The 15,711-nt window shown below is 40.0% G+C and overlaps 1 protein-coding gene across 2 annotated transcripts in view; it reads left to right on the top strand.

Annotated features, from left to right (window-relative positions):
• The window catches only part of BBS4 (Bardet-Biedl syndrome 4), a 74,234-nt gene that overhangs the window by 1,373 nt on the left and 57,150 nt on the right, over positions 1–15,711 (top strand). For both annotated transcript variants that reach the window (XM_072628422.1, XM_072628421.1), the window contains exon 2: positions 4,592–4,643. In XM_072628422.1, coding sequence (XP_072484523.1) covers positions 4,592–4,643 — 52 coding nt within the window. The remainder of the gene's footprint in view (positions 1–4,591; positions 4,644–15,711) is intronic.

Here is a 15,711-nt window from a genome sequence, read left to right as displayed (position 1 = left end):
TCTCAACCTATTTATTGAATTCTGCTGGCTACCTATTCTCTTTCAGAATCTCAGTAGAGATTCTTCAGAATATGAGTGTGCTTTTTATAGAAAAATGGAATAAGTTTTCTGTATTAATGACTGAATTCAAAGCCACCAAAATTCAAATCTACACATCAGCTATGGAGTAAAGAAGAATTGTGCATCAAGTAAACAGCTCTTTATCCAGTGTTTTTAAGTGGTAACACTGGCCCTTTCACTTTTGAGTTTACACAAGAGAAACCTAAGTGGATGAAGATTATTTCTTGTCTAGACTCCAATATTCAGTTGGATGAACAACTTATACAGCTCATCTGTTTTAGGCAGATAGTGCAGATGGTCAGCAAGAGGGCCCAGAATTAAATAGGAAGTGGCAGGCAGGCTGGATTACCTTTGGGAACGTTGTTTTCAGGAGCCCAGGCTCCTCCCTGAAGCTTTGTATAGGATGATAGACAGGATCATAGATTTAGGGCTGGAAAGGATTATAGAGGCCATCAAGTCCAACTTCCTCATTTTACAGATGGGGAAACAAGCCCAGATAGGTGAGCTTGCCCAGGGTCACACAGCAAGTAAGTCTCTGAGGATTGAACCCAAGTCTTCCTTAATGTTACCAGTGGTCCTGTTTCAGGTGCTCATCACTTCTAGCCTCCTGATTGGTCTCCCCTACTCTAGTCAGCCCTTCACATGGCTGTTCCAGAGTGATCTTCCTGTCACACCCCTTCTCAATAAATGCCAGAAGTTTCTTCTTGCCTGTAGGATAAAGTAGAAATTCCTCTGTTTAGTTTTTAAAGCCTGGCCCAGTTTGTCTTTCTAGTTTCATTGTACATTATTCCCTCTCCCACATTCTGTGAACCTGCCGAAAAGAGCTGTGCCTCCCATGGGACATTCTGTCTTCTGTCTTGGTTCCTTGGCATTGGTGATCCCTTGTACCTGGGATGTCTTCCTTCCTCATCGATGCCTCAGAGAGTCCCTCTCTTCAAGATTAGCTCAAACAGGAAACCTTTCCTGATTTTCCCCCAATTACCAGCTGGAAAACTATATGATATTGACCATGTCGTATATATTCTCTTTATGTTTACTCTGTACGTATTTAGAGAAATACTTGTCTTTCCTGTTACAATATGAGCTCTTTGAGAGTGGGGATTGTTTCCTTCTTTGGATTTGTATCCCCTGCTAAGAACAAACAGCATCAACCTAGGACAGGGCCTGGCACAGAGTAGGCTAGGAATACCTGCTCACTGATTGACTGAAGCAGACTCACCGTTATTCTTTTGAGGAATGTGGTATGTCTGTGAATCATGACTGACATCCAGCATCACTCAAAGGACAAAGGAGGTGCAGGTGGTGGGCACTTTATAAACAAGAAGTTAGTCTGAAATGACTTAAAGTGGGTCGTGAAAGAAAGAGATGCTGGAGCCAAGATACACCTCCTTCATAGGGTTGTTGTAAAGATCAAAGAAGATAACAATGTAAATGCTAGCCGTTATGATAGTCCTTAGCATTTGGGGTTGTAACTTGTAACAACAAGATCTTTTTGCCTATTTTTTTCCATGTTTCAAATGAGGAGTGATTCCACTATACTATATACTCACTATACACTTATATGATATTTTTAGATTGTTTTCCCACTGAAGGTTGGGGAGGAGGGGGAACACTGGATTAGGGAAGAGGAAAGGAAGGGAAGAAGCATTCTTATAGCACTTACCATTACCAGGCCCTGTGCTGAGCTCTTTATAAAAGTATTATCATTTCATTTGATTAGTATTTCAAATCATTGAATCTTACTGTTAATATCCTCTGATTCCTATTAAGGGAAATTGGTATATTTACTATATATTCCTTTAGTTAACATCATTAATTTATCTTTTTGTGGTTAAATTGTGCACTGTGAGTCTCTAGGCACAGTATCAGTCTCTTTTTTTACACAATCATAGGATGCTTTGCCCTTTACACATACCATCTTATTCCATTGTTCATTGAAAATTTGATGTGGAAACCACACACTTTCATTTTAGAGTATTTTACTGCTAATGCACCTTATGGACTGAGAGGCATCTTGGCATAATGAGTAGAGAGCAAGGCTCAGAGCCAGGAAGACCTGGGTTGAGACCTCCCTCTGTGTGATCCTGAGCAAGTCATTTTACTTTTCAGTGTTCTAGGCAACTCCATAATACTGAAAACTGCAGAAGTAGTGCTGTCCTACATTGTTGGAGGCTGCTTCCTCACCTGGGAGTCCCTTCCACTAAGGAAATCACAGTTAGAATCCCTATCCCTAACTCTTATCTTGAGCCCATGGAAATATAGAGAAGGGAGATAAGAGTCAGACCACTCCAAAACTCTAATGGGTCTAGGATCTCCTTAATGTCCATACTCTTCAGTGATACAGATTGCAACTCACCTACGCCTGCCCATTCTTTGTGACCCTTCTCATGGCACGCTAGATTTAGATGGAGGCCCACTCAGAGGGAATCTAGTCCAGCCCTGTTATTTTACATAAGAGAAAACTGAGGTTAGAGACTTTCTTGTGTCTAAGTGTCTAGTCCAAGGTCACACCAGTGATAAATGTCAGAGCCAAGGCTTGAACCTTTTATTCCAGATCTTGCCCACGTCCTTACATAAATGTGCCACCAGGGGTCGCCCAATATGCTTGGGTGCCTTTTCTGTTGACATTACATAGATACTCATGGGGCATGTGGTCTGTCAATCATTCTTGCTCTTTTTGGCCCCAGACATCACATTTTAAAATGGGTGTTGGGAAATAAGTATGTCCAGAGGAGGGTGGCCAGAATGATAAGGGATCCGGAAAATATGTTGTAAAATGACAGTTTAATCTGCAGGAGGAAGCTAGGCTGGGAATGGAGGGATTGGAGAATGTGACAACTACCTCTAATATATGAAGAACTCTTATGTGAAAGAGGTCAGATTTAGTCTGTGTAGGTATAATATGGGCCAGAACTTGGACTAGTGGATGGAAGTTAAGGGAAAAGAACTTCCTAATGGAATTTTCGAACGGTGGAATTGACTGCCTTGGGGGTGGGCGTGGAGAAGTTATGACAATAGCTCGTCACATTTATATTGTGCATTAAGGTTTTGAAAGTACTTTCCTCACACCAGCTCTGTTAGGTAGGTACTGCAAGTTTTACTATCCTCATTGTACAGTGAAGAAACTATGGTTTTTAGAGGAGTAATTTCCAGCCTTTTTTATTCTGCGAACTCCTTTCAACTACCACAAATATCTTGAGAACTCCAAGAGTAACTTAATATACTATTCATAATATTCTGCAATTGTTTTTACTACCTAAGAATTTTTAGTGTGAACCCTAAGGGTTTTAGGAACGAACCACTAGATGGGAACTATTTTTAGAAAGTAAGTGATTTGCCTATGGTTATACAGTTTGTGTTTCTGAGACAGAATTAGGATCCAAGTCTTGTGATTCTAGGTCCAGTATTCTTTCTGCTAAACTGCATCGCCCATCCCCCTCATTGGAAGTTTCATAGAAGGTAGCTATTAGGGGTTGTAGAAAGGGACCAAGTTCTCCCTTGGTGTACTGTCCACTCTCTCCAGATTTTAAAAGTCATCATTATGAAGTGCAGCAAGAAATTTATATTTTCTGAAAAACTATATCCTTAAAATTTCTTCTCACCCCCAACCGTGCACAGTAATACTTTAAAAATAATAGCATCAAGTAGAAGCATAGCCAGCTTTAGAATATAGTCTGCCACGCTCATTAAGTGGTTATGAACTAGGTTTCCTATGAGTAGCTTAAACACCTTGCACTCTACAGTTGAATTTATAGAACTTGCAGGGAAGTGCTGTCTGCATAAATCTCATTACTGTAAAGGAGTTTTCTCTCATCTTTTTGATTTCTTTTTAAAAAAGCAGTTTTTAACCTATTCTGTATAGTTATTCCAAAGCACTTAATGGACTTCTGAGACTATAATGTGACTTGTCCTCAGTCTACACTGGACTTCCAACTACTGTTTAACATCTTGGTTCTTTAATACTCAGAAACATTTTCTCTCTATAGTGAGGGTGATAAGTACGCAGTTTTTGAGAATCCAACTTCCAAGTCATCATTAGAAACACACCAGTTTTTTCTGGTAGACTTGGAATTTCGTAATAACGCAAGAACATATTTAAAAAAAAAACCCAATGGTGGTTTTCTAAGGCAAAACACCTTCCATACTCAGAGAAAGAAATATGGAAGTCATTCGCAGAATGCAGCAGATCATGTTTGTGTGTGTGTATTTTTGTGTATCATGTTTTGATTTGTTATATGATTTCTTCCATTTATTTTAGTTCGACTACATAGCATGACTATAGTGAAAATGTACTCAATAGGAAAGTATATGCAGAACCTATACAGAATTGTATGCTGTTGTGGGGAGGGAGGGGGGTAGTGGGGGGTAGGTAGTGGGGGGTTAAAATCTTAATTTTATGGCAGTGATTGTAAAACATTAAAAAATAATAATAATAAAAAAAAAAACACACCAGACTTGTCTTTGTAGCTTCTGCCTGTTTTGTAAACTCCATGTCATGTAAACTGGACATAATCCTTTTCTCTTGTTTCAGACAACTCAGTTTCCTGGGACAATAGAACCTCAAAAACCTCGCTTGAAAAAAGGTCTGTAATCTTTGTGTATGTGGGCTTTGTTCTTTGTTCCATTGAATGCCACTACAAGCTACTTCTTTGAGTTCTGTATATTTTAGGAGCTAGGATAGCTGGTGTTGGGGGCCCTGCCGTGTCAGCCCTGGGATTTCGGGGGCATGTTTTAATCTGCAGTATTCTCTCATGCTCTCATGGGGTTTACTGTGGGTAGTAACTGTGTTAGTGTTACAACACAGCTGACCAGACTAGAGACATGGATTGCAGTGAGTCACACAAGAGCATATGGGAATCAGAAGCTCTGCATTTTATTTTACCAGCCTCAAGTGGGAACCTCAAGCTGCCGCTTCCTTAGTCAGAGATGCCTAGTCTCTGCTAGTGGAGCTGCAAGGTTGCCCCAAGTGCTGAGGTGGCCTGTTATCTCCCTAAAAGAAGGCCAGATGGAGAAGTACTGGCAGTGGCCTTATGACACCTTCTGGGATGTTCTTGTGCAAGGCACTGTGGAAAGGAAGCTTATAACAGGAAGCATAGGATTTATTTTATTGCATTGACAGGTTTGTCACTGCTGTCCTGAGGTTTATGGACTCAGGCCTTCTGAGGCAACCTGGGGGCTTTCAGTATTTGGCATCTCCTTTTCCATTTGTGACAAATTTTTTTGTCAAGCATATGTGGTTACACTCTGTCCACAATATTTTTCTGTGCACTAATAAACTTTTTCTACAAATAAACTGATTTTCTACAAATTGAGTATGAGTAAGCATCTCCATATAAACATAATAAAAGCTAAAATTATAAATTAAATAGGGTACATCTGTGCATTTAAAAAATGTGTTCCTTTCCTGATATTCCCAACTAGCTGCCTAAATCCAAGTAATGTAGAAAAAAATAAAACAAAACCTTGCCGCTCAGTGACCTTGGTGGACTGCACATACAACATTCTGCCTTCTTAGTCTCCCACCTCTGTAATCTGCCTTGCACAAAATAAGCACTTAATAAATATTTATTGGCTGACTGACCCTACTTCCCTCCTAAGAAGGGAAGTGTGTTTCATCCTTTTATCTTTCTGGTCATTGTTAAACTTAATTGGAGTTCATTGTTGCCTTTCATTGTTTCTTTTGTTTAGAACATTCTGGTCAGGGTGTGTATTTTTTTCTTGGTTTGGCTTATGGACTGAAACTGTTTCATTTTGCAAAATAATTTCATGGATTTAAGAATCTGTGAAGTTCTTGCACCAGGTGTATGGAGCAGGTTACAGCCAGCACCTTCAGATATTCACAAGTGAATTGTTTAATAATTGAAGTTTCCCACTTTAACAGCCAATACTTTTTATTTGATCTTTTTGGGAACAGATTCTTTCCAACATGTATTAACTTTAAGCCTCCTCACCTACTTAAACAGATTTTACAAAGTTTGAGAATGTTAGAAATCTGAGATTGAGAAGTAGATTTGGTGGGGTTCCAATCAGTCAGTGAATCACTAAGCATTTATTAAGTGCTTACTATGTGCCAGGTACTGTGCTAAACCTGGGGATACTAAGAAAGGCAATAGACAGCCTCTGCCCTCAAGGAACTCACAACTTAACGTCCTGGTGCTGTCCCAAAGTAAACAAAGTGACTTACCAAATCTCTTAATCTCTCTGAGCCTCAGTGTCTTCATCAATAAAATTCGGAACTTAGATTAAAAATGTAGGGTCTGGATCATAGTTTACTTTGTGTTATGCTTATTTCTGAATAGATAATATCTGTTGGACTGTGGGCTTGTTGAAGGCCAGGATTATGGAGTATCTCCTTCCTGTGTCTTCAGAGCCTACACTACAGGCCCTTGCACATAGTGGATTCTTAACACATTTGTTGCATTGAATTGAGGAATACTGTATAAGGCAGGAAAAGTATGTTAGAGTCAGATTATTGAGCACTCTAAATGCCAGGTTAAGGAGTTTATATTTTGTCTTACAGCCACTAGAGATTACTAAACAGGTGTGGAAATGACATCTATAAACTTGTGCATTAAGTTGCTACCAGTGTAGATGTCAAAAGATTCTTCAACAGAGAGGGATTCCAGCTGAAGTCAGTTGGATAGTATGTGACAGAGAATCTTACAGGGCTGGCCAAAGGATTTCCTTTACGTACAAAGGATGTTTTCCTCTACATTTTTCCCTGGACCACCCAAAATCAAGGGGCTGAGAGCTAAAGGTTGTGTAGGCCTACTCCAGGGCATTCTTGCTGTGGGGAAATGGGGAAAGTGCAGTAGGGGTCTGAACACTTGAACACTAATTTTCAAGGCCCAGCTTGCTGGGAGGCAGGCTGAGCTAGCTCTGGGTTTGTGTAGAAATGACCTGCCTCAACTTTTCCTCCACCTTGCTTTCAGTAGTATCAGAGGGACTGCCTCCAGTCCCTAGAAAATACTCTCCCTCCTACACCTGGGTAAAGGTAGAATGACCACATCTCAGGATTTGGTAGAAGAAATTTTGATTTAGGTCCAGGTCAAACTAGATGATGTCTGAGTTCCAAGATTCTGTGATTCTGATTCTGCCCCTTCTTATCCTAACGTCTTGTCTTCACTGAAGATATTCTGATGCTACTTAACGTTTTCTTGATGACACCAAGTCACCATGATGTGATGTCATGGAAAGTACCCTGGATGTGGAGGCAAAAGACTTGGTTTAGGATTGGCATTTGCTCCTTAGCTCTGAGCTGGGTGCTCTGGGGCAAACCCTTTACCTTCTCTGAGACTCAGTTTCTAAATCTGTAAAACAGGAATAATGTCTAGCATGCCCTCTCCTAGGATTGCTTTGAAGGTCAAGTGTGATAATGAATGTGAAGAGGCTTTTGTGAAGTAGTAAGATTATTAGTAACATAGGTGATGATTATCATGAAAAGGCCTGGGGCTCAAAGCTGGCAGCTCTGGCTGTGTTGCTATGAGTGAGTCCCTTGGCCTGTCTGAGCCCTAAGGTATACAAGATTTTGCAACCTTCCAGAGTCTGAAAACCACAAGGGAAACAAAAAAAGTCATGGCACATTGAGATCTATAGGACTTTTGTAGGGTTACATAATGCTATCCTTTTTCATTTCTTGTATGGACTTTTTAAGAGTTTTCCTGATGCTCCTTCTATTGTCAGGCTGTCTGTCGGTATGCTTTCTGATGTGCAGTGAGGAAGGAGACCAGATACCTAAGCTTGTTAGAATCATATTAAAGGAAAAGTAAACAGACCATGGCTAGAGGCCTGACAGGCTTTTTCAGAAGTACAGGGTGAATTTCCTTTGAAGTGTGGGCTTTGTGTCCTTTTTGCTTGTTCTTTGATTCAGGACTTTGTTCTTCGTAGCTGAGGGTATGGGATAACTGTAGTGCTGCCATAAGTATAGTCATGATAGGTAGTTCCATTTATTGAGCTAGGGATAAGAAGTCATGAAGAGCAATCATGTTCTCCCTTCAAAGGTCTTTTGACACAACTGTCAGATGCAGAATTAGTGGTAGAAGGGACGTTGATATGACCCACTTTGGTATGTATGTTAAGACATTTGATAAATATCCACAGAGCCAGAAAACTGACCTGCTAATTTATCCTCACCCTGCTCAGAGCTCTCCTATCTCTCCTCTGTTGCTAGGAACACATTATCACTTTTTGGACTGCTGAGTAGCAAGAACCAAAGCAGCCAAAATTTTTCTCTTAAGTTTTTGATAATTAAATATTTTGGTTTAAAGGACTTTTAGCTTCCTTTGGGAGATCCTATTTATATTGACACTAGGTGACTGGGTCAGTAAATACTTGAGATTAATACTCATCCCAGTACAGATAAGCAGATTTGATTGTTTGAGGACAGAGAACCACTTAGTAATGTAGCAGCTGTTCTACCAGGAGCTTAAATGGGATCTTTGAGGACAAAAAATACTTTAAGCATTCACTAAGAAGTGTAGCCTCAGCACTATGCAATATAAAAGAATCAACTAGAAACCTAGCTAATTGCTGGCCTCTAGCTAGAGAGTTAGGGATTGAACACTTTGAGCAAAGGCTTCTGGCCAAATGAGACTCAGACTGAAGAGGTAGGTTCCAGATAGGTTGTGAAGGCTTTTAAGCAGCAACCAGAGGAGTTTGTATTTCATCTTAGAGGAGAGGTTTTTCACCTTTGTATCCTGGGCCCCTTTGGCTGGCAATCTGGTGAAGCCTTTGGACTCCTATGGTCACCTACATTCATAATTGAAAGAACTGCTAAAGTTCGGGGAGAGGTTAGTGATGTAATTTTTCCCATCCAAGTTCATGGGCCCCTTGAAATCTTTATATGGATTCTTTGGTGGGGTGGGAGTGTGGGGTCCATGGATCCATGTCCTAGAGGTAATAGCCACTGCACCATATTGAGAAGAGTGACTTGGTGTGACTTATACTTTAGCAAAATCCTTTTGGCAGCAATGTGGAGTTGAGATTGGAGAGGCAGATTAAGATGAAGTCGTAATAGTCTGGGTAAGGAGTAGTATTGTCTATGAATAGACAATAGGCTGGATGCAGGAGTTTTTGTGTAGTAAACTTGACAAGACTTTATCCTTAAAAAACCTTCTCTAGTCCTAAATTCCCTCTGCTTCTCATTCATCCAAGCTTGACTTTTCAGTGTCATCTTTGATTTTTTTTATCCTTCACACTCAGTGTCTTTACGGCCAAGTTCTGTCAATGCTACCTTCATGTGGATTCTTTTTTTACCACCTTTCACACTGATAACACCCTGGTTCTGGCTTTCATCACCATATATCTAGGATATCATAGACATATCCTAAATTATCTCTATCTGCAGTCTTTCCCTTTTTTAGTCCTTGATACTACCAAAAATCATCTTTTTTTAAAATTAAATTTATTTTCAGTTTTCAACATTCACTTCTACAAAATTTTGAATTTCAAATTTGCTCTCCATCTTCCCTCCCTCCCCTCACCCCAGAACAGCATGTATTCTGATTACCCTTTCCTCCAACCTGCCCTTCCTTCTATCACTCCCCCTTCTCCCCGGCCTCTTATCCTCTTCCCTTCCATTTTCCTGTAGGGTAAGATAGATTTCTATACCCCATTGCCTATATATCTTATTTACTATTTGTATGTCAAAACAGTTTTTAACATTCATTTTTAAAGCTTTGAGTTCCACATTCTCTCCCTTCCCTCCTCCCCATCCACCCTCATTGAGAAGGCAAGCAAGCAGTTCAATATAGGTTATACATGTGCAGACTTGCAAAACACTTTTCTAACAGTTATATTGTGAAAGACTAACTGTATATCCCTCTATCCCGTCCCACCATCCATTTATTCTATTCTCACCTTTGATCTGTCCCTCTACATAATTGCTTCCTATTACCCTTTCCCCTAATCTGTCATCCCTTCTATTTCCTTCCCCCTTTCTTATACCTTTTCCCCCCTGCTTTCCTGTAGGGTAAGATAAACTTCTGTACTCAATTGAGTGTATATGTTATTTCCTCCTGAAGCCAAATCCGTTGAAAGTAAGGCTCACTTATTCCCTGTCTCCTTCCCTTCTTCCCCTCCATTGTAAAAGGTCTTTCTTGCCTCTTTTATGTGAAATGATTTACTACATTCTACCTGTCCCTTTCTCTTTCTCCCAGTACATTCCTCTCAACACTTAATTTTATTTTTTAGATATCATCCATTCATATTCAGCTCACTCTGTGCCCTCTGTCTCTGTCTCTGTCTGTCTGTCTCTTTCTCTCTCAGCCAGGAGAGATCCCCTTTCCACTGACCTTTGAAACTGTCTTTGCCATTTGCTGTTAGAGAAGTATGGAAGTGCTTGAGAAGTACTGGTGCTGTAGCCACCAGTGATTCAGTTCCCTAAGGCTTGTTCCAGCTCTGTCCATGCCCACGCCTGCACTCTATTCCCAGCCCAGTGTAATAGACTCGTTCTGTCGACCTTCCAGATTGTCTTGGGCTAGAAATTTGTTTTAATGTGTCATTTTGTGGTTTCTGTTGCTGTAGAATTTGTTTAGAGTCTTTTTTTACAGGTTTTTTGAGGGGTTTGGGAGGAGAGCTCAAGCTTGTACTCTGCCATCTTGGCTCTCCTCCCACACTGGTGACAAAAATCATCTTCTTAACACAAAAATCTCACCATTTCATGCCTACATCATAAAAATAAAAATTCCTTAATCATACTTTTAATGTTAGTCTGACTACCATGTGTTTTTTAGCAAAAGGCTGGAGGACCTATTTTCAAAATAACATTTTTAATGCATAAAGTAAAATACACAAGATTACAAAGAAAACCACTTGTATTGAACTATAGTTATCAGAAGTAAGAAAGAAAAAAAACAAAGCAAGTTGTGAGACCCTAGTTTTAGAAACCCTGTCCTAAGAAGATAAAATACAAACTCCTTATCTAAAGGATTCTCCAATCTGGCTTCAAAATCCAAGCCAGCATAGCCAAATGAAAAAATGATCCAGATCACTAATAATTAGAGAAATGTAAATTAAATCAACCTCACACCCATCAGATTAGCCAGGTTGACCAAAAAAGGAAAGTGACAAATGTTGGAGGAGCTAGAAAATAGGTACATTAATGTATTGTTGGTGGAGCAGTGAATTGCCTCAGCCATTAATTATTAAATGATTACTAAGTTCTTCAATTCAACCATACCACTGTGAGAAGAAGAAAAAGAAATCAAAGAGAGAGCAAAAGGACATATGTGTACAAAAATATTTATAACAGCTCCTTTTGTGTTTGCAAAGAACTAGAAATCAAGGAGGTGTCCATCAGTTTGATGAATGGCTGAACAGATTATATGTAAATATAATGGAATACTGTTGTACTACAGCAGCATTATAAAGAGAAACTGATCAACTTAGTGGTCAATTACAGTTCCATAGGATCCATGATGAAGCATACTACCCACTAATGATAGAGGAGGTGATAGACTTAGGGTGAAGATCAAGACATGTTCTTTGGACATAGCTATTATAGGAGTGGCCAATGAGGGAATTTATTGTTTTGATTGACTTCATATTTGTTACAAGGTTTTTGTTTTAATTTTTTTAATGGGGGAGGGAGTAGATGGGAATAAGAGAAAATATATTTTTTGTTAATTAAAACAATTTAATTAAAATTTAACAAAACTGACTACAATCCACCCTTCAATTTATTTATTTATTTTTTTACCACTTAACTGAACATTGTAATCATATCCTTGTACTCAGAGTGCTGGCTTAGATGCTATTCCTTTAATGGAAGTAGGAAGCTGGCTTCCAAGGAATCTCACATCTCTGTCAGTGCTCAGTGTTTTAAGTACCTGTTGGAGCAAAGGGACTGCTCTGAAGGGAGCTTTTCCAACTTCATCTCCCTGTGCTCTCCTCTGTAATTGGGGGAGTAGGAGTTGGTGTAAGGACCTCTAGAATTTATAAAGGTTATATTATACTGAGAGCTCATATTTCTATAAGGATTTTAAGGTTTACAATAATCTCACAACAACCTAGGAGTCTGGGAATCTAAGGAGCGTTATTCCTTTTTTACATATCAGTTAATTGAAGTTCAGAAGGCTCAAATAAGTTGCCCACAGTAAGTATGAGAGCCTGGATGGAGGCCAAGTCATGTGACTCTTAAATCCAGTGTGCTTTTCACCATACACGCTGAATCTCATAACACATATGCAGCCCATTTTAAGATCATCTCCCCCAACACCCATCTCCCTTCCCACAATTGATATGATATAGGGAAATGGTATTTGCCCAATATTATAGATGACTTGGGTGATTTGAATAAACTGACGCAAGAGCTTGAGAAAGCTACTAATTTGTGTGCTTTTATGCTTCCTAATCAAATGTGAAATGTTCTTTTGAGTAGAAACCCACCTCTAGATGTCAGAGGGAGAAGGATGTCAAGATTTATGGTCATTCTAGCTGAAGTGAGAGTTTGTGAGTTGCTGCTGTTGCAGGTGTCTATTTGTATATCTAAGAGAGTGTATATGTGTACATATGCATGTGTGTATGTGCACACGTATGCATGCTGTGTGTGTGTATATGTGGTGTGTATATGTCTAAAAGCAGACAGGGGTACTGGTAAAAGGGAAGATCTTTGGTAAGATACAGCCCCAAAAGGCCCTGTATCGTTATATAACTGATGTCCTGCAGGAAGGGCAAGGAAAATTCCTAAGGTATTTTTCCTTGGGATGAATACTATGCCAATAAGAGAAAGATTTTTTCTTTTGTGTTTTCCTGGCCAAAAGAAGATGGTTTAGTTGAAAGAGAGCCACATCAGGGGCCCCTACAAGATCTAAAAGGAAATGCAGCAGGAACCAGGTCAGACCAATTCATGGGAGCAGTAAGGGGCAGCATAGAAGAAGCCACCCTACATGGGACAGCTGCAGAAAGCAATACCCTTGACCACTTGATGATAACAACAGACAGAGAGGAGTCCTTCTCATATTCGGAACTGTAAGTGAGTGGGGATTGAAATAGATCTTTGGGATTAATGGAGCCCTAATTAGAGCAAGGTAACTGGGGCTTTATCCCAGAGAATTGAAATTTATAGTGCCCTGGCAGCATTTGATGGGCCTTCCTCAGGTGTAAACAACTGAGCTTAGCACTTAGTAAGCAAAAAATTAGTTTAAATAAGAAGCTAAGCTCCTAGGTTTACACCAACCTGGTTCAACTGATTTTGTTTTAAAAAGTTGATTTGATGATTTTTATGCTCTATGCCCTAAGTACAAAGTTTGCTAATTGCAAGTATGGTTTCATAGGTTCCTGATTTATTTTCCTCCTTTAAAAACGTAGCTAAACCCTTTTCAATTATAATATTTCAAACTACATCTTAGTTTCTTTTGCTGGTTTATCATCTATATTTATGTCTTATAACTGGGTGTTCCCCAAGGATTCATAGGCCCATTTCTACTCTCTCACTAAACTCACTGATTTCATCAGCTTCTCTGGGTTTAATTACTGCTATGCAGATGACTCCCAGATCTATATATACCCTAGGAATTATGGACCAGGCTAGCCCTGGTCTCTTCTGAATTTTGGTCAAGTATCTTGAATAGCCTTTTGTATGTTTCAAAACAGATATTCCACAAGCATTCCAAACCAATAGCCCAAACTGAACTTACTTTCTTACCCCCAAGCCTTTGCCTTTTTTTCTAGGATGTTGCCCAAGTTCACAGACTTCAGTGTGATTCCTGTCTCTTCACTCTTCCTCAATCTGCGTATTGATCAGTTGCCAAATCTTGTTTCTACCTCTTGCATGTCCTATATCTGTCTCCATCTTAACTAATCTGGCTGCCATCCTAGTTCAGGCCCTTATCCCTTCTTGACTAGACTTTTGCAACAGCCTGATTCATTTTCCTGTCTGGAGTCCTTTTCTTTTCTAATCCCCCCTTCACACAGATGCTGAAGTGATTTCCTTGTGGTGCACATCTGACCATGTTACTTGCATCCTGTTTCTTCAGTAGTCAACTATGAGCTCCTCTATTTGTCTTTTAAAGCCCTTCCCAGCCTGCTTTTCCACCCTGTGTATCACTTCCCCTTCCTATGCTTTATGATCCCGCTGAACTGGCCTTTTTGTTATTCCCCCACATAATCCTCCCTGTGCCTGAGTACTTGCTCTCCCCATTCCTACAATGCTCTCTTTCTTTGTTGGACCCTTCAGAGTCCCAGGGGTCCCTTTATGAAGCCTGGCCTGAGCCTCTCCCAGTTTTTGGATGTTTATCTTGTATATAGACTTCTTTATGTATGTGCTGTCTCTTATATGTATGTGTTGTCTCCCCACTAGATTGTATTGTGTTTGTCCTTCGGAGGACCGTGACATCAGGGAGATGATGACATGACTTGTAGTTGACTTGGATTTGAGTGAGGGAGGGCTATGCAAGGTCACCTGCCTCACTTTCTCCTCCAGAGCCTTTTGGGTCCAGTGGCCTGATATTCATCAGGATGGGTGGAGATGGCCCAGGATGCAATGGGAGACTCAGACCCTTTTAGGCTAAAGTCTTTTCAGGTCCTCACTTTGAGTAAGATAAAGCCCATTCATTGAATGGACCTCTTTAAGTAGTTATTCAAGGGATAGCCCCTTTAATAAATAAAAAAAAATCAAACTGGGAGGGGAAGACCTTCAGGGTTCCTAGCCAAAAGAAAAATCTCTCCTCTCCTCTCCCCTATCCCCTTACCTGGGGGTGCTCTGCCCAGGGATAAAGTATATTTTGGGTGGCCAAAAGCTGCCTTTTTTTCCTTTGGGTTTACTAGCTAGATTTTTCTCAAAGACCAAGCCTTAAATTCACTTCACTCTGAAGCACATAAATTGGACAGTAGGTCCCTACCCTCCTAACACAGAGTGAATGTAAATTCTAAATAGTAACTGTTTCTCCATTAGAGTGGTATTTATACCTTTTTTAGAGCCAGAGGGCATTCTAACCCTTAAGAACCAGTGCTTCATTAACAAAGGCTGTGGGTGTTCCTACAAATCTTCCCTAATCAAACTCCCCTTAATGGGCAGGCTCATTAATGGGTGGGAAAGATCCTCCCCAATCACATTATTCAATCAGAGGTACTTTTACTAAAGCAACAACAGCAAAAAATCCTAATCTGATTGCCATTATGGCTAGGTACTCTGCAGGCTCTAGAGGTACAAATACAAAGAAGGAAACTAGCACTAGTTATGAGAAAATTCCATTCTAATGGAGGAGCCAATAAGTACATGGAAATTATGTACAGGTAAATGTAAAGTTAATAAATACAAATGTATGTGAAGTAGTAAATATGGTTGGTTGGTGTCCTTAGTTTTCGAAGAGGACCAAAATAATATCACCATGATAAAGTGAAATTTCAGCATGTCCCACTGTGGCTGATCAGACCAATATGAGCTAGGAATGCTCTACCATAGGTTGGGCACAGATAGTACGAGTGAATATTTGGGGTGGATATCCTAAATTTGTGCATCCTACATTTACTTTGTGCTGTCTCAATTCTGCTTTGCTCAAAGAGCACAGTACCCTTTCTGATGTAGGCGTGCCATGCTAAGCGATCCTGTGCCAGCGTCTCCCATGTTGCACAGTCAAATCCAGAGTTCTTGAGAGAGAGACCTTGAGAGTGTCCTTGTATTGCTTCTTCTGACCACCATGTGATCGCCTG

The sequence above is a fragment of the Notamacropus eugenii genome, chromosome 1 (assembly GCF_028372415.1).
Source record: "Notamacropus eugenii isolate mMacEug1 chromosome 1, mMacEug1.pri_v2, whole genome shotgun sequence".
Lineage (NCBI taxonomy): Eukaryota > Metazoa > Chordata > Mammalia > Diprotodontia > Macropodidae > Notamacropus > Notamacropus eugenii.
This window is presented reverse-complemented; position numbering and strand designations above follow the sequence as displayed.